The sequence below is a fragment of the Cebus imitator genome, unplaced genomic scaffold (assembly GCF_001604975.1).
Source record: "Cebus imitator isolate Cc_AM_T3 unplaced genomic scaffold, Cebus_imitator-1.0 Scaffold359, whole genome shotgun sequence".
Taxonomy (NCBI): domain Eukaryota; kingdom Metazoa; phylum Chordata; class Mammalia; order Primates; family Cebidae; genus Cebus; species Cebus imitator.
The window spans coordinates 1,155,784-1,175,384 of record NW_016107674.1 but is presented as its reverse complement, the minus strand read 5'-3'; the positions used below and the strand labels follow the sequence as shown (position 1 = coordinate 1,175,384).

General features: G+C 44.8%; 1 protein-coding gene across 2 annotated transcripts in view; it reads right to left on the bottom strand.

Annotated features, from left to right (window-relative positions):
- Positions 1-19,601, bottom strand: part of GABRR2 (gamma-aminobutyric acid type A receptor subunit rho2) — a 54,269-nt gene that overhangs the window by 25,099 nt on the left and 9,569 nt on the right. For both annotated transcript variants that reach the window (XM_017506804.2, XM_037730800.1), the window contains exon 2: positions 14,213-14,319. In XM_017506804.2, the coding sequence (XP_017362293.2) occupies positions 14,213-14,319 (107 nt within the window). The remainder of the gene's footprint in view (positions 1-14,212; positions 14,320-19,601) is intronic.

Below are 19,601 nucleotides of genomic sequence, written 5' to 3'. Positions count from 1 at the left end.
ATAGCCGTATGAGAATTATTTGCATGTCGAATGAGAATGGACTAATATACTATGTAATACACTTAACTGTCAAAGAGCTAATACACAGAACATATAAATAACTCCTAAGAGTCCCATTAAGAACAAGTCAACCCAGTACAGAAACAAGCGAGAGATTTGAATAGGCATTTCAAAAGAGGAAATTGACAATAAATGTATTTGGGTGATGGTTACACTAGAAGCCCAATGCCCACCTTTACACGTGTATTTAACAAACACACACGTACCCCCTGAATCTAAAAATCTAAAAAAAGAAAATAATTACTATTACCACAACAACAAAGTGATAAACATCTGAAAGGTGCTCAAACTCATTAATAGTTCCATTAAAACCACAATGAGATATTATTACTATATACTAATAGTAACACTACCCCAAGTGTTGGCAAGGATATGGGGCAACAGGAACTCTCATACGTTGTAAATGGTGGGGTGAGGGTGTGCAAATTCGTGCCACTACCTTGGAAGGCATTACCCAGCAAAATGGAAGCTATGTACACCCCATGACCCAGGGACTCCACTTCTAGAAATGTATGTGAATGTACACCAGGAGACATACACAAAAATATTCACAAAGCATTCTTTGTAATAGCTAAAAGCTGGAAGTCTCCCATATGTCCATCTCTAGTATAGGATACATTGTGGTGTATTCATACAATGGAATTTCATAGTTACATGCAATAACATAAGAGGTTTTCATCTCATGGATGAATACGTACTGTATGTTTTCATTTATATAAAATTTCAAAACATACAAAGCTAAATTATGGATTGAAGATTATGTGTGTTGGAGATGAAGGCAAACAAAGTCAAGGGAGCGATATCCTTAAGGTAACCGACTGGAAGGGCATGTGGAGAGGTGGTGGGTTTCTGGGGAATAGAAATATTATTTTTCTTGTTCTGAATGATGGTCACCTGGGTGTTTATTTTAAGCCATTTCACTGTACACTTGTTAAGCATCCTTTTCTCGATATGTATTATAGCTCAAAGTTTAAAAAATAAAGAAAGAAAAATAACACCTATTAATATTTTGAGAAATCACTATTTGGAAACAGCGGTCTAAAAGCTTGTCTGAGAAGATGAGGCTGAGGAGCTTGAGTCTCAGATCTAGGCTAACTGACTAGGGTCTCAGCTTAAACTCCACCTTTTTTCTAAGGGAATTTTCCTGGGCCCCTGGGTAAGGTTGTCCCCACAGTGCCCCATTTTTTTCCTAGCATAACACTCATCTGCCTCCTCCATCAACTTTCAGGGAGAGCAGCTGTCTTTCTGCTTTGTCAGCCTCCAAAATCTGCACTCAAGAAAACACCAGAACCCCCCACTCTCACCCACACTAGTGTGGTTGCGGGAGGTTGGCACATCAATAGAGAGACCAAGATCTAAGACCAATGGCGTGAAGTTCCTCTGAGGTGCGGGAGGAAGAGGAGAGAGGTGTTGATGGCTTTGTGGTCCCACAAGTGAGTCATTCATCAACCTGGACTCAGGAAGTGGGCCCCTGAATTCCCTACTCCTGGCTTCTCCAACCAGCTCTCCAGTGGGCTGAGGGGCTTCTGTTTGCTGTAAGAATGACCAATACCAAGAAGTGGAGGATAAGCCCGAGCAACCACCATGCTCTGTGCATGCACTGGAAGATGAAGCCGGCTCTAGGGCAGAGTGGGGCCATCTCTCTGTCCCTCAGATCCCCAGCTTAGCCCTGCATCCCCGCCTCTTCCCTCTCTGGGTGTCCTTCATGCTACCCACAGCTGCTCCTGACGGCTTGCTTGCATTTGTGCTCTGTTGTCCACCGTCATCCATGCATTGAGCTCATCTGCGTGAGGCAGGCAGGGGAATCCCTGTGTCCATGGAGCCCATGGGGACTGGCTCAGGGATTCTGTGAATACCCTGAAACTGCATATAAAAGTGTGTGTGTGTGTATGTGCGCGCACGCGCATGTGCACGTGCATGCAGGGGTGTGCTCACCCTGGTGTGTGTGTGTGACAGAGAGGCAGAGATTGTTAATTACTGTTCTGGGAAACAGACTCTCAAAGGACTCTGTGATTCAAAAAACTTATTTTTTGGTTTATTTTTAGAGTCAGGGTCTTGCTCCGTCACCCAGGTGGGAGTGCAGTAGCAAGATCATAGCTCACTATAACCTCGAACTCCTGGGCTTAAGGGATTCTCCCTCCTCAGGCTCCCAAAACCCTGGGATTACTGTGTGAGCCACTATGCCTGCTACAAAAAAGGTTAAAGAAAACCCCACTGATACGCTCCCTGTATCTGAAATTTTTTGCCATCATTTCTTAGTAGTGTGACTTTGTACATACATAATTTCTCTTTCCTTCAGTTTCTTCATCTCTAAAATAGGTATAAAAATTGTACCAACTTCATGTGGTTATCGGGCTATTATTAGGATTAAATGTGCTCATCCATGTAAAGTCCATGGAAAGGTTTGGCATATAAGATGTTTACCATAAATAGTTACATCAGCTGGGCATGGTGGCTCACACCTGTAATCCCAGTACTTTGGGAGACCAAGGCAGGTGGATCTCCTGAAGCCAGAGTTCGAGACCAGCCTGACCAACATGGCAAAATCCCATCTCTACTACAAATACAAGAATTAGCCAGGTGTAGGGGTGCACACCTGTAATCTCAACTACTTGGAGACTAAGGTAGGAGAATCTCTTGAATAGGGGAAGCAGATGTTGCAGTGAGCTGAGATTACGCCACTGCACTCCAGCTTGAATGACAGAGAGAGAGTCAGTCTAAATAATTAAAAAAATAATAATATACACACACACACACACACACATACACACACAGTTACATCATCATTTTCATTACTATTATGGCCTAACTCACCTAGAGGACAGAGCCTGAGGCTCTTACTCTTCATTATACTTCTCTCAGCACTTACAGAGCAGACAGTCCTGTCTGAAAGGGGCTGAAGCAATGACTGACAACCTCTTAGCACTGGTGTCTATGCCACTGAGGGCCCCATCTGCAAAACTGATTTCCTGAGGAGATCGCAGTCACCCAGGATGGGCTGCCTGCCATGCCAGCATACTGCCCACTGCCCCTGGACTCCACCGGCCCTGACAAGGGTCCTGAACTGTCTCCTGGCCCTGGGCTCCAAAGCTGCTGTCAGGGGTGAATGCAGTTTTGCTCAGCTCCAGCAGAGTGGGCAGAAATAGAGCATTCCAACCCGTGCCATGGAATAAAAGGTGGACACCCAGCAGCAGCAAAATCTGTGGGCCACACTTGAAGAAAGGTTGGCCATTGTGAGCAATCCGTGCTCCCAGTTATTATGGAGATTTTTAAAAAAACTATTTCTAAAGTTCTGGATTATCAGCTGAGGAGAACTTGCCATATTACAGCGAAACAAGAACACAGCAAAGATTTGCTCAAGGAAATGCTGTGGTCAGTGAATTCTTCAGGCTCTCCCACAAGGCTTCATCTCAGGATGAAATTTTGTCAAACTTGTAAAATGAATTAAACAAAAATTTAATAACAATTTTTCACTATTTCTCTTAATTTGATATTTTATATGTCATGATATTTAAAGAAATAGATCCGCATCAGAGATGAATGTAATAAGACCTTCCACGTGTGAGTGCTTCCTAGGGGCCATGTGCCTGCACTGACTGAGTGGGTCACACGTGTACTGACTGTGTCCAGCAGACCAAGCCCTGAGAGGACGCAGTTCAGAACACGGAGATGCATAGGCCACAGTTCCTTCCTCCGGGAGCTTAAAATCCATGAAGAGGGGCAACTGGCTCTGTTTCAGGACACATCACAGAAGTGAAAAAGAAGCATTCATGATATGTAATAGGAGGCCAGAGAAGGGATCAATGAAGTCCAACAAAAGGCATTGGAGAACATTTCACATACAAGATTTGCTAAATTTAGGCCACAGTCACTAGAGAAAGAATCACAGTGGGCTGCATTTGGGCTCGACTTTGAAGCACTAGTTACTTCTTTTTTTTTTAGATGGAGTCTCACTCTGTCACCCAGGCTGGTGTGCAGTGGCACAATCTCAGCTCACTACAACCTCTGCCTCCCAGGTTCAAGCAATTCTCCTGTTTCAGCCTCCCGAGTAGCTGGGAATACAGGTGTCTGCCACCACGCCCAGCTAATTTGTGTATTTTTAGTAAAGACAGGGTTTCGACATATTGGTCGGGCTGGTCTCAAACTCTTGACCTCAGGTGATCCACCTGCCTTGGCTTCCCAAAGTGCTGGGATTACAGGCATGAGCCACGCACCTGGCCAAACCACTAGTTACTTCTATCTAATGGGAGGAGGAAGGGCACTTAAGGTTATGTAATGAGCATAAGTATAGTGTAGCAAGTAGATCATTCACCCACACTTCTCAGATGTGCACGTTTTTAAAAGATAGTTTCTTCGATCCTTCTCACAAGCCCGTATGTCTGCTAAGTGTGGGAAAGTTGTAATGAACTGTAGCTCAGTCTAGTCCAGGTTTCAAAGTGTTTCAGATTTCCTCCCATCCTAGATAACCTGTGGCACAGAGGAAAAAGGAGGCCCGTGAATCCTTGCTGGCCAGCTGGTCTCTGCCACTAAGCGCTTGTCTGGACTGGTGTATGCTGGGGTACAATGGATCTCAGCTGTCTTTGGCAAATCCATGGTCCTCTGGCCTCCAGCAGGAAATCCTCTCACACCAGGGCCTCTGGGTCCAGACCGAAGCCTATGTAGGTCTGCTGTTCATCTCAGCACCTGCGTCTGCTTACTGCACACTGAGCGCTCATGGACTGCAGAAGGCTGTCGTACCCCTCTCTGACTGGGGGGGGGGCATGTGTGTGTCAGTGAGTGTGTGTGCACATATGCAAGCGTTTGATGCTACACTGAGTATGAGGAAGGAGTAGTGATGCAGTGGTGATGGAGGGAGGTGGCTGGACCGATGAGTGAAGCTGAATGACTAAGTTGACATGGCTCTTGCTATGAGAGTCCAGTGTGATTTGGAGTAGAGGTTTCTGATGATGAAGACACATTGCTTCAATATCCACCGTGATTCTTGTCACAGTGAAATGACATGAAGGTGTGACTGTGTTTGGGGAGTTGGGAGCAAAATATATAGGAGTAGCATAGGGCGTGTGAAAGTTTGTTTGGAAGAAAATGTGGCAAGGTAAACTGGGATGGGATCCTGGAAAGTCCCTGTAACCAACAACGGCCCAAATCCACCATCAGGCCCACAGAGGCAGCCCCAAATGGGGCTTCCCGCAGGGTCAACCTACCCAGATCAGCAGGCTTCAGACTCAAGTGGAGAGTAGCTGTTGTCTGCTCGCCAGTCTCCCCCTTCCAGATCCTTACTTCCCCATCTCCTCCCAGAGTCCTCCCAGAGCCATTCCCATGATGCTGCGCAGCTGTGTGTTCTTGACTTGAGGCAGACATGGGGTCCTGGTGACTGTGGTGCCGACCCCATCCTGTGTGCTACGTACATGGTCTCACACTCACTAGCCGAGCACGGACTCCTCAAAGCTCAAAGACTTGCATGATCCAACTTGTCATGATTCAGCTTTCTAAGGCTCACTTATCTGATGGGTATAAAGTTATTTCTCAGTGTTTTCCTTTTATTTCTCTAATTACCAATGAGTCTGATCATTTTTATGTTTCTGGTTCAGGATTTCATCTTCTGCAAATTGCCCATTTCTATTCTTTGCACATTTTTCCACTGGATTTTAATTTTTTTGCTTGTTGTAAGGAGATCTTAGTTTGCCAAGGATTCTTGTCATCAATAGGTGTTCTTTATCAAGAGCTTTTTCCGTATGTGTTTAGAGATTCCTATGATTTTCAAAATTAGAGTTGTACAAAATCATAAAAATGACATATATAATATGACTTGTGATAGCAAATAGTGGAAACAATTTAAATGTCCTTCAATGGAATAAGCAACCATTAAAAATATGAAGACGCCATTTATGAACTGATAAAGATTCCCAAGATATAGCGCAAAGTAAAAACAATGTACAAAAGAGTATGTATAGTACAATAACAACAAGAGTATGTATAGCTATACAAGAGCCAGTATAACACAATAGTCTAGAAAGTGGGGTAGGGAGGATGTAAATGCATATTTCAATGCATAAAATAACTTTGGAAGGACATGAAAACGATTTATATAGGCATCTAGAAAAACAGAAGGGATGATTCCCCTGGCTCTGCATGAGCCAAGTACATCCAGAAGGGACAGCGTTTGGAACTGAGAGCTCTCTGTGAATAGAACAGACCAGGGAGAACTGTGCAGGGCAGGCATGTTCATGATCACACTCTATTAGAATCTGTTGAAGGGCATGGGTTATTGAGCTCATAAAAATTAATTCGGAAAACAGTCTTCAACTATTTGAAGGACTGTCATGTGGAAGATAGACTTTTTCTGAACAGCACCATAATTACGTCTCTCAAGATTGTCTATATAGGAGCCTCAGAGAGATAGACTGGCCCTCACAATGATGCATACTCTCTGGTGGTACCACCACTCCAAAGATGGATGGGGTTGTTTTAAGAGAGAGGGTCACATGCTGTATGATTTCATTACATGAAGTTCAAGAGTAAGCAAAACTAATCCACGGAGACAGATGTCACAAAAATGGTTACCCTTGGGAAGTACCAATTGCGAGGGGGTGTGAGGGAGCCTCTGGGACCTGCAAAGTTCTATATCTCAATCCACATAGTGTTTTCAAGGGTAACTGTTTACATGTACAAAAATTCAAGCTATACACTTCAGACGTGCGCTTTACATATATATGTTGGTAGTAAGCAGACTAATGGCCCAGAGATTTGTACATCCACACCTGCAGAATCTGGGAATTTGTGCGGTGCATGACAAAGGGCAACTAAGGTAGCAGATAATTAAGGTGGATAGTCAGCTGAACTTAAGAGTAAGTAGCCTGAAGTACCCAGGTGGGCCCAATGTAATCACAAGCATCCTTAAATGTGGAAGAGAGAGGCAGAAGAGAAGGTCAGCTGACGCAGTGTTTAAACAACTTGCTTCTAACCCAGTGAGACCTATTTCGGACTTCTGAACCACAGAACTGTAAGATAACAAATCTATGTTATGTTGTCTCCAAGTTTGTGATAGTTTCTTATGAAACTTACAGGAAAGTAATACAATGTTTTACCGTACAAAAATTTTTTAAGAGATAGAGTGTCTGAGGTGTTCTAGAGAGTCTGCTGGAACAGGTCTGGAACAGTTTACCTCAGTAGAAACTATAAAGAATGTGTTGACCGAATACCTAAGCACAACATTCAAAGTTCCCTGTCCACAGCCCACTCCCCAGGCGCACAGCCCTGCATCCCTCTCCTCTGTGAAAAGGAGTTTGCCCATGAGCAGCCTTGCTCTTTTCCGCTCTTAAGCTTAATTGCGTGGGGAAATATTTCAGACATTCTTCATCCCTGAGAGAGAGAGAGAGACTCTGGAGGAAGGGAAGGAGGTGCCTTTTGCCCTGTCTCTGCAAGGCTGTAAACCGTCTAGTCCCTAGGGGCAGTAGTGGCCAGACTGGACCCAGCTGCCCTGAAATTGCTGGCGCAGGGGAATTCTTGTTACTGGGGTTATATGGCTTGACTTTGGGTTTCCTTCATGTTCCTTTCCTCGAGGGTGTCTTGTAAAGTGAGTTAATTTGAAATGTTGGCAATGACTCTTTTTCCCTTGGTGGGAGTAATCAAACATTTCGGTTTAAAAATAGGCCTGACTTTTCTCATGGTGAGGGCTGACTCCAGAACAGATGGTGAGCACCACGTGTGATTGGGGTGGGGGTGGGTGAGGCTGGGCTCCATCCGTGGCTCCCCCTTCCAGAGCAGCACCCCCATCACCCAGGCACTTAGAGATGCAAGTTCTTCGGCCATCCCCCAGACCTGATGAATCAGACACTAGGGGTGTGCTCAGGGGTCTAGGTTTAAGGCAGCCGGTGGGTGATGCCGATCCACCCTCAAGCTGAGGATCCCTGGATTACTGACCTTGAAGGAGGCATCCAGGAGGGAGACTACAACCTGCCAGGTCCTGGTGGCTGCTTCCCTTTAGCGGTCCGACTTCTACCGTCCCATCTGAACCAGCCATAGGCACCTCCCACCAGCATACCCCTCCTTCCTCACTGCACTTGCTGAGTGGCAGAGACTTTTTCTAGGCCTCAGCCTCTTTGACCTTTCTCAGTGGGGCACCCTCCTTGAAACTCCCTCCCTCTGGGGTCTCTGACACAGCTCTCTCCCGACTCCTCCTCTCACTCCTGAGGGCCCTGGGCCCTTTCTCTTCTCTGCAGATACTCAGCTCCCTGCCCACCCAGCAACAACCAACTCTCACCCTAAAGCCAATGCTGGTCTCCCTCCTGGGCCTATCTTTGACCCAATTCCTATTGCCTAATTGTTTTTCAATGCCTACAAGAGCTCTCCAGGGAATAGCGGACCAATTTCTTAAATTTGACCTATCTAAATATTGCATGATCACACTTATATGTGGAATCTGCAATAGTCAAATTCACAGAAGCAGAGGTAGAATAGTGGCTGCCAGGGGCTGGAGGATGAAGAAAATGAGGAGCGATTGGTTAAAGTGTACAAGTTTCAGTTCTGCAAGATGAGTGAGTTCTGGTGACTGACTGTACAGCAATGTGACTATAATTGACAACACTGGATTGCATAGTTGGGATTTGCTAAGAGAGTAGACCTTAAGCATTCTTGTCAGGAAAGAAAATAGTAACTCTGTGACGTGATATATTTTTAGCTTGATTGTGGTGATGATTTTATAATATGTATATCAAGGCATCAAGTTGTATACCTTATATATATATATAATGTTTACTTGTCAATTATACACATACAATGGAATATTCAGCCTTTAAAAAAAGGAAACTCTGTCACATGCTACAACATGTACCTTGAAGACATTATGCTAGATGAAATAAGCCAGTCATAAAAGCCCCTTGAAAGTAGTCTAATTCCTATATGAAGTAGTTAGACTAGTGAGTTATGGAGACAGAAAGTTCAACGGTGGTTGCCAGGGGCTGGAGCAGGGAGAGAGAAATAGGGAATTCTTGTGTGATGAATACAGTTTCTGTCTGGAAAGATGAAAAAAGTTCTGGAGATGGATGGTGCCAATAGTTGTCCAACAACGTGAATATACTTAATGCCACTGAACTGTGCACTCCAAATAGGTCAAAAGGGTCAAGTTTATATTACATATTTGACCACAATTTTAAAGATGAAATTTAAAAGAAAATCAGGGCTAAGCACAGTGGCTTACACTCATGCCTAGCACTTTGGGAGGCTAAGGTGGGCAGATAGCTTGAACCCAGGAGTTCGGGACCAGCCTGGGCAACATGGCAAAAATCTGTCTCTACACAAAATACAGGAAATTAGCCCGGCATGTTGGTGCACGCCTGTAGCCCCAGCTACTCAGCAGGCTGAAGTGGAAAGATCACCTGAGCCCAAACAGTTGAGGCTGCAGTGAGCTCTGATCCTGCCACTGCACTCCAGACTGCGCAACAGAGCAAGACCCTGTCTCAAATAAATAAAATAAAATAAAATCAGCATTGCAGCATTTCTCCTAACAGAAAGAGGAGAAACCCTGTGCCTCTGGAGGTTCTAACCAGGGCACACTACCTAATCAAACAGCTGGTTGCTTAGACAAGGTATTTTTGTTTCAACTGATCCATGGGATTATTAGGAAGCTGACAGATTTTTAATCTTTTCTCTTTTTAGACTAAAAAGGTCACCCAAGGGGTATCTAGTCCTAAGCAGATTCCTCTCTATCAACTACTTTTAATTTTTAAAAAATACTTTGTTTAAAAAAAAAGATGGTGTTTTGGTCCCACCCCCAGAGATTCTAATTTAATTGGTCTTGGGTATAGTCTGAGCATGATAATTTTTTGTTGTTGTGGTTTTTGAGCCAGAGTCTCACTCTGTCACCCAGGCTGGAGTGCAGTGGTGCAATCTCAGCTCCCTGCAACTTCCGCCTCCTGAGTTCAAGTGATTCTCATGCCTCAGCCACCCAAGTAGCTGGGACTACAGGCGCGCACCACCACACCGGGCTAATTTTTGTATTTTTAATAGAGATGGGGTTTCACCATGTTGGCCAGGTTGGTCTCGAACTTCTAGCCTCAAGTGATCCACCCACCTCAGCGCCCAGCCTCTTTCAACTACTTTTAAACACCATTCCACAGGAATCCCTCTTAGAGAAATAAGATGGGAATAAAGGCCATAGTCCACACAATATTGAGGCTATTGAGAGACATCTTTGCTCAGATGACCTGCTTCATGTGGTAGGCGCTACTGGAAAGAGGTGTTAGGCTGGGCCTGCACTTTGGGTGAGTTGGGCCCAGGCTCTACCTCTAACTAGAAGCCTGTCAGGGGCTGCTTCCAGGGAATGAGGTATCTTCTGTCACCTGCACAGAGTTACCTATGTGCTGTCTGCACAGTCTCCTTTCTCATAGATACCTGCCCAAGAGGCACTGGGTGAAATGGGGACACCCAGGAGCACCTGCAGGGAAGGCTTCTTGGCTCTAAGCCATCTTCAGGTGCTCCTGGAGGGTACAGGTGATAAAGATCATTGATGCCACAAGCAGTGGGAATCCCCCTCCTGTGATCATCCCATCTTGCCTGGCTGGCCAGAACTCTGTGTCTTATTTATGGGCTCATGGTGGCAGTGAGCCCTGGTACCTCACTATTGCTCTCCTCCCCTGTTTCATCCAAGTGACATCTGGGCATCCAGGAAAGCCCTGCAGGAGATCAGGGGTACCCAGGGGACCAGCTGCCATGGAGAAGAGGCTGGAAGGAAGGAGGAGTGGCCCCCACCTATGCTGTGGTGGCTGAGATCTTGACATCTACGGCAGGTGACGCCTCTTTCCTTAGTTGCTTCCAAAGACAGGGCCTTCCCCAGGGTCAGAAGTTTACCCAGACAGGGGCAGGGAGCAGTCCTGACCCTCCATGCCCTTGAGGGCCCTGCAGAAGGGCCCAGCAGATGCAATGGTCACAGCACAAGAAGCCCACTTTGCTCCTGGAACTGACTTGAGGAAGGAGCAGCCTGACTGGGGACTGTGGTGCATCGTAGCATTCTGCTTGGAGTCAGGCTGTCTGGGAACATGGCAGGATTTCACCTGCCGTTCCTGAGAGCTAGCTCCTGGTGGGAACATTTTCGTAAGGCTTTCCGTTTTGCAGCTGATGTCACAAAAGAAACCTAAGTTCTGCCCCTGGCTGTTGTGGCCATCACCTAACTCCTGGGTCCCCAGGCTCTTCCTCTATACACTGAAGGTACTGACCAGGTGATGGCCCAGATTCCTGACAGTAACACCAACCTTGGGTAAAAAGGCATAACACGTTGTTCAGAACAGCACCCACACCCAACACACACCTGCAAAAGGCTGCACTGAGGCAGGGCCACATTATGACTTTTGAGGACCCTGGGCACTTATGCTTCATGGGCCTCTTCCCCTATAAAAATTTTAAAAAGTGTATTTGATGATTGTGTTGGTTTAATGATGAGCATATTAATAGTATATATCAAAACAACTTCTGCTTACAAATTTTTCTTAAGATAAAGCAAAACATTTTGTTGTGGGCCCCAGGCAGTGTGCCTATACCACATAATGGATGTGTCAGCTCTGCATCGAGACATGCAATTAGGAGACAAGAAAGGGAGGGGGTCAAGCCTCAGCTGACTTGGGCCATTTACTTCACCCCTCTGTGCCTCAGTTTCCTCATCTGGGGACAATAATATCTACCTCATAGAATTGATGAGAGGATTAAAATAAGATCATATATATATGTACCTTGATTAGAATGGTGCCTGGCCCAGAAAAAATCACTATGAAAGCGATAGTTGTGGTCAGGTGCAGTGGCACACACTATAATCCCAGCATTTTAGGGCCGGGCACGGTGGCTCACGCCTGTAATCCAAGCACTTTGGAGGCCAAGGCAGGTGGATCACCTGAGGTCAGGAGTTCAAGACCAACCTGACCAACATGGTGAAACCCCATGTTTAAATAAATAAATAAATAAATAAAATTTTAAAACAGAAAAAAAAATCCCAGCATTTTGTGAGGCCGGATCAGGCAGATTACTTGAGGTCAGGAGTTCAAGACCAACCTGGCCAACATAGCAAAGCCCTGTCTCTACTAAAAATTAGCCAAGTGTGGTGGCACATACCTGTTATCCCAGCTACTCAGGAGGCTGAGGCAGGAGAATCACTTGAACCCAAGAGGCAGAGATTGCAGTGAGCCAAGATTGCGCCACTGCACTCCAGCCCAGGCGACAAAGTGAAACTTCATCTCAAAAAAACAAAAAGTGGTAGTTGTCGTGCATGTTATTGTTGGTTATTGCGACTCCTAGCCACTGTGCTCCTCTGTACTCTTAACTGTTGCTGTGCAAGAAAAGTGGAGGTTCCCGCTTTTGGGGATGACTTGCTTAGACTTCCTGGAGCAGATGCAGCTATTTTAAAGCTGCTTATTCAGCATAACTTTATTTTCATAAAATTCCTTGGCAGAATTGCTCACGACAAACCCCCAAGGAAACTCAAGCTACCAGAAATACGGTGGCCTCTTCTTGACCTTCCGTGGGCGTCAGTCGGGTTGCGAGTGGGAGGGAGATGAGTCACAGGCCTGTAATCTGCCCCCGGCTTTTCTCCTGCTTAGCAGGTGTCAGAGCTCAGGGAATTTAGTGGCAGGCTTTGAGGCCTTTTAAAATGCAGAGGCCTCTGGGATAAATTAATTTCTTAATCCCGTAACAGTCACAAAAGAGGAAGGTCTGACAGCTGGGTTTTTCAGAGAGGACAGGAACGAATGTGTGTCAGGGGCTTTACATACATTATCTCGTTTAATCTGGACAACAACCCCCTAGGTGGGGATTACTATCCCCATTTTATAAACAAACAAATGGAGGCTCAAAGGATTGGTGACCTGCCTGGAGGTCATCTCTACTCCTTTCTGCTGCCCCAGAATGATGGGACCTACAAGGATCAAGGACAGAGATGAAGGAGGAGGTGAAGCCTGCCTGCCTGGTCTGTCTTGGCCAAGGTTCATCAGCTGAAATCCCTGGGGCCTCAGTTAACCCAAGAGGAGAGGAAAGAGTTGGGCCAGGGATCTCATGCATTCTGGTCTTCTTATCAAGCTGCCTGCCTGGTCAGAGCAGGTGACTGACTCCTTTCCCAGCTGCTGTGGCCTGAATGTTTACATCCCTGCCAAATGCATATGTTGCAATCCTAACCTGCGATGGGATGGTACTAGGAAGTGGGGCCTTTGGAAGGTGATGAGATCCTTAGGGTGGAGCCCTCATGAGTGGGATTAGTGCTCTTATAAAAGACACCCCAGAGAGCTGCCTTGCCCCACCCACTATGTGAGGGAACAGTGAGAAGGCACTGTCTATGAATAGAAAGTGGGCCCTCGCCACACATGGAACCTGTCAGCACCTTGATCTTACTTCCGGCCTCTGGAACCATTAGAAACCCATTTCCATTTATAAGCCGCCCAGCCTATGGTGTTTTGTATGACAGCCGGAACTGACTAAGACTTTACCCCCCCCTTCTCCATTGCATTTCTCTAGTTCCTGGGAAAGACAGCCGCTGGCCATGCCTCCCCTCCCTGAACCCAAGAATTGGGTTCAGGGAGGGGAGGGCGCAGGCGTGTACACCCTTGAGGCACAGGTGTGCAAGGAGTCTTTGTAATGAGTTAAGTTGTTGCTGCATTGGAAAGCGGGTGACTCCCTCAAAACAGTCAACTCCAGCTAGCCATGGGAACAAAGTTACAATGCATTGTTTGGAATTCCACCCACACCCAGACACACACACGTGCCAAAATAGTGCAGAGGCAGGAGGACCACATGAGGACTTTTGAGGACCCTGGCCACTTCTGCTTTCGTGGCCTCTTCCTCTATATAAAAGTGGCAGAGGAGCAATTTTGTGTCCTGATTCTCTTTGCCTGCTCGTATTTTTGTAGGACAAAAAGTTCACAGCCACAGGGCCCATGTCCTTTGTGAATGTAAATGGCTTAGTCACTGGTGGGCCCTCTTCAGTTCACAGCCCTCTCTCCCACTTCCTTCCTGCTCTTTTCTCCTTGGGAAAATTAGGGACTCAGAAGTGGAGTTGGGTTTATCTGCCTGAGTGGGAAAATCGCACCACCTGAGGAAGGGTTTGCTGGAGGAAGTCAGAGCAGCACCTCGCATCCATGGGGCCAACATCCCACCTGGCACCAGGGAAGGACAGTTGTACCTCCGAAGGCGGGCCTCATGCTGAAGTCATGTTCATCCACTCTGAGAAGCTGCTGAGGCTTTCCCTTATGGATCTTGGTCACATCGAGATTCTTCTTATATAAGTGGCTGCGAAGACAAGAAAGAAACCATTTTCCATGGGCTCATCAATGCATTGAGATGATTTGGGAGATTATTCCCTGCAAGATCTACCTGTTAGGCACCTTATCTCCATTCTGCCATCTCCTTTTGGCCCAGGGGAGGGGGAGGGCTGAAGGACCCTCCACACACACCCCAGATTCTCACAGGTAGACTACCTGAGGACCAGTTTCTTCCAAAGACTTCCGAAAGTGGATGTCCTCTTGGGCAGGACCGCATTCTACCTTAGCAAAGGCTATAATTGAATTAAAATGGTTGAGTTGGCTGCTAGCTAGACTAATAAAGAAAAGAGAGAAGATCCAAATAAACACAATTAGCAGTGGCCCACACCTGTAATCCAGCATTTGGGAAGCTGAGGTGGGTGGATTGCTTGAGATCAAGAGTTTGAGACAAGCCTGGCCAACATGGTAAAATGCTGTCTCTACTAAAAATAGAAAAATTAGCTGGGCATGATGGCACGCACCTGCAGTCCCAGCTACTCAGGAGGCTAGGGCACAAGAATCACTTGAACCAAGAAGGCAGGGATTGCAGTGAGTAGAGATTGCACCACCTAGGAGATAGAGACTCTGTCACACCCACAAAAATGACCAAGGGGATGTTACCACTGACCCCATAGAAATACAAATAATCATCAGAAACTACTATGAACAACTCTATGTGTGCAAACTAGAAAACCTAGAAGAGGTTGGGTATATTGGCTCACACCTGTAATCCCAGCACTTTGGGAGGCTGTGGCAGGCAGATCACAAGGTCAAGAGATTGAGACCATCCCGACCAACGTGGTGAAACCCCATATTTACTAAAAATACAAAAATTAACAGTGTGGTGGCACATGCCTGTAGTCCCAGCTACTCGGGAAGCTGAGGCAGGAGAATTGCTTGAACCTAGGAGGCAGAGGTTGCAGTGAGCCAAGATCGTGCCACTGCACTCTAACCTGGTGACAGAGAAAGATTCTGTCTCAAAAAAAAAAAAAAGAAAAGAAAACCTAGGAGAGATGCATAAATTCCTGGACACATACATACCCCCACCAAGTGCTGAACCAGGAAGAAATTGATTCCCTGAATAGACCAATAACGAGCTCTGAAGTTGAATCAATAATAAATAGCCTACCAACCAAAAAAAAAAAAGCCCAGGACCTGACGGATTCACAGCCAAATTCTACCAGATGTACAAAGAAGAGCTGGTACCATTCCTACTGAAACTATTCCAAAAATGTAGGAGGCAGAACTCCTCCCCCAGTTCATTCTATGAGCTGGCATCATCCTGATACCAAAACCTGGCAGAGACACAACAAAAAAAAGAAAACTTCAGGCCAATATCCCTGATGAACATTGAAGCAAACAATCCTCAACAAAATATTTGCAAACTGAATCCAGCAGCCCATCAAAAAGTGAATCCACCACAATCAAGTAGGCTTCAACCCCAGGATGCAAGGTTGGTTTAACATATGCAAATTAATAAATGTGATTAATCACATAACAAAACTAAGACAAAAGCCACATTTTTATCTCAATGGATGCACAAAAGGCTTTTGATAAAATTCAATACTCCTTTGTATTAAAAACTCTCAATAAACTAATTACTCCAGGAACATACCTCAAAATAGTGAAAGACATCTATGACAAACCCATAGTCAACATCATACTAAATGGGCAAATGCCGGAAACATTCCCCTTGAAAAACAGCACAAGACAAGGATGCCCTCTCTCACCACTGCTATTCAACATAGTACTGTAAGTCCTGGCCAGGGAAATCAGGGAAGAGAACAAAATGAAGGGCATGCAAATAGGAAGAGAGGAAGTCAAACTATCCTTGTTTGCAGATAATGTGATTCTATACCTAGAAAGCCCCATAGTGTTGGCCCAAAAGCCCCTTCAGCTGATACACAACTTCAGCAAAGTTTTGGCATATAAAATTAATGTGCAAAAATAACTAGCGTTCTTATACACCAAGAATGGTCAAGCCTAGAGCCAAATCAGGAATGAAATCTTATTCATGATTGCCACAAAAAGAATAAAATACCTAGAAATACAGCTAACCAGGGAGATGAAAGATCTTTGCAATGGGAATTACAAAACACCACTCAAAGAAATCTGAGATGACATAAAGAAATGAAAAAACATTTCATGCTCGTGGATAGGAAGAATCAATATTAAAACAGCCATACTCCCCAAAATAATTAATTTATAGATTCAATGCTATTTCTATCAAACTACCAATGTTCACAGAACTAGAAAAAAAAAATTTAATTCATATGGAACCAAACAAATAGCCCAAATAGCCAAAGCAATCTTAAGCAAAAAAACCCAAAAAACAAGGATGGAGGCATTACATTACCTGACTTCAAACTATATTACAAGGCTACAATAACCAAAACAGCATGGTGCTGGTACAAAAACAGGCACATAGACCAACAAAACAGCATAGAGAGCCCAGAAATAAGGCTGCACACCCACAACCATCTGATCCTATGCAAAGCTGACAAAAACAAGCAATAAGGCAAGGGCTCCTTGTTCAATACATGGTGCTATGTGAACTGGCTAGCCATATGCAGAAGATTGAAACTAGACCTGTTTTTTACACCATGTACAAAAATCAACACAAGATGGATTAAATACTGAAGTATAAAACTCAAAACTATAAAAATCCTGGAAGACAACCTAGATAATACCATTCTGGACATAGAAACCGGGAAAGATTTCATGATGAAAACGCCAAAAGCAATTGCAGCAAAAACAAAAATTGGCAAATGGGATCTTATTAAACTTAAGCACTTCTTCACAGTGAAAGAAAGTATCAATATAGTAAATAGACACCCTACAGAATGGGAGAAAATATTTGCAAGCTATGCATCTGACAAAGATCTAACATCCAGCATCTATAAGAAATTTAAACAAATTTACAGGAAAAAACAAACCCCATTAAAGAGTGGGCAATAAATGGGCACAGTGGCTCCTGCCTGTAATCTCAGTACTTTGAGAGGCCAAGGCAGGCGGATCACTTGAGGTCAGGAGTTCGAGACCAGCCTGGCCAACATGGTGAAACCCATCTCTACGAAAAAAAATTTAGCTGGATGTGGTGGTGTATGCCTGTAATTCCAGCTATTTGGAAAGCTGAGGCACGGGAATCACTTGAACCTAGGGGGCAGAGGTTGCAGTAGCCAATATTGCGCCACTACATTCCAGCCTAGGCAACAGAGCAAGACTCCATCTCAAAAAAAAAAAGAAAAAAAGAAAAAAAAAGTGGGCAAAGGACATGAACAGATGCTTTTCAGAAGAAGATATACACTCGGTCAACAAGAATATGAAAAAAACTCAATAACACTGATTATTAGAGAAATGCAAATCAAAACCACAATGAGATACCATCTCACCTCAGTCAGAATAGCTATTATTAAAAAGTTAAAAAGTAACAGATTCTGGTGAGGTTACAGAGAAAAGAAAACATTTATACACTGTTGGTGGGAATATAAATTAGTTCAACCATTGTGGAAAGCAGTGTTGTAAATCCTCATAAAGCCAAAAACGGAACTACCATTCTACCTACCAATCCCATTACTGGGTATATAACCAAAGGAATACAAATTATTCTCCCATAAAGACACATGCATGTTCGTTACAACACCATTCACAATAGCAAAGACGTGGAATCAACCTAAATGCGCATCAGTGACAGATTGAATAAAGACAGTATGGTATGGCCAGGTGTGGTGGCTCATGCCTGTAATCCCAGCACTCTGGGAGGCCAAGCCAGGTGGGTCACATGAGACCGAGAGTTCTCTGGCCAACATGGCAAAACCTCATCTCTACTAAAAATACAGAAATTAGTTGGGCATGGTGGTGTACATCTGAATCCCAGCTACACAGGAGGTTGAGGCTTGAATCCTAGAGGTGAGGTTGCAGCGTGCTGAAATTGTGCCATTACACTCCAGCCTGGGTGACAGCGTGAGACTCTGTCTCCAAAAAATATATATAAAAAAGGAAAGAAAATGTAATACACATACACCGTGAAATACTATGCAGCCATGAAAAAGAATTCGATCAGCTGGGGGTGGTGGCTCACACCTGTAATCCCAGCCCTTTGAGAGGCCAAGGCAGGCAGATCATTTGAGCCCAGGAGTTCAAGGCCAGCCTGAGCAGCATGGCACCACATCCAGCTACATGGGAGGTTGAGGTGGATGAATGGCTTGGGCCCAGGAAGTCAGGGCTGCAGTGAGCCATGACCACGCCACTGTTCTCTAGCCAAGGTAAAAAAGTGAGACCTTGTCTCACAGACAAAAGCGTGAGATCGTGTCATTTAGCCAGAAAATGAATGGAACTGGATGGAGACCATTATTCTAAGCAAACTAACACAGGAACAGTAAATCAAATACCACATATATTCTCACCTCTGAGTGGGAGTTAAGTGATGAGAACACATAAACACAAAGAGGGGAACAACAGACACTGGGGCCTACTTGCATGTGGAGGGAGGGAGGAGGGAGAGGGTCAGAAAAAATAACTATTGAGTACTGGGCTTAGTACCTGAGTGTCAAAATAATCTGTACAACAAACCCCTGTGACATGAGTTTACCTCTATAACGAGTCTGCATATATAGCCCTGAACCCAAAATAGAAGCTTTAAAAATAAATGAGAATTTCACCCAGAATTAAGTAAATAAATAAATACATTTGTGATGAGAAAAAAAATGATTATGTTGAGTAGTAGAAGATCATGATTTTTAAAAAATTTCTTGGCCAAGTACAGTGGCTCACATCTGTAATCCTAGCACTTCAGAAGGCCCAGGCAGGAGAATGGCTTGAGCTTAGGAGTTTGAGACCAGCCTGGGCAACATAGCAAGACCACAACTCTTAAAAAAAAAAAAGTGATTAGCATGGTGGCACATGCCTCTGGTCCCAGCACATTGAGAGGCTGAGATAGGAGGATTACTTGAGCCTGGGAGGTTGAGGTTGCAGTGAGCCATGATTGTGCCATTGCATTCCAGCCTGAGTAAGAGTGAGACCCTCTCCAAAAAAAAAAAACCTATCGTGGTGTTATAAGAATGGTTTTGTGATAAATACACTTCAAGACAAATATAGTCAAAAATTTCAAATGCTGGTGTTATCTTTGCCAAATCTGATGCTTCTTACTTCAGTCCAGGTATGCAGAACCCATCCTAGAGCAAACCCTCCACGCTGAGAAAGACAATTCACAGCCAGTGGAGGGAGTTGCTCTGACCACCCAGCTGGGTGGTACACCCAAAGCTGGAGCCC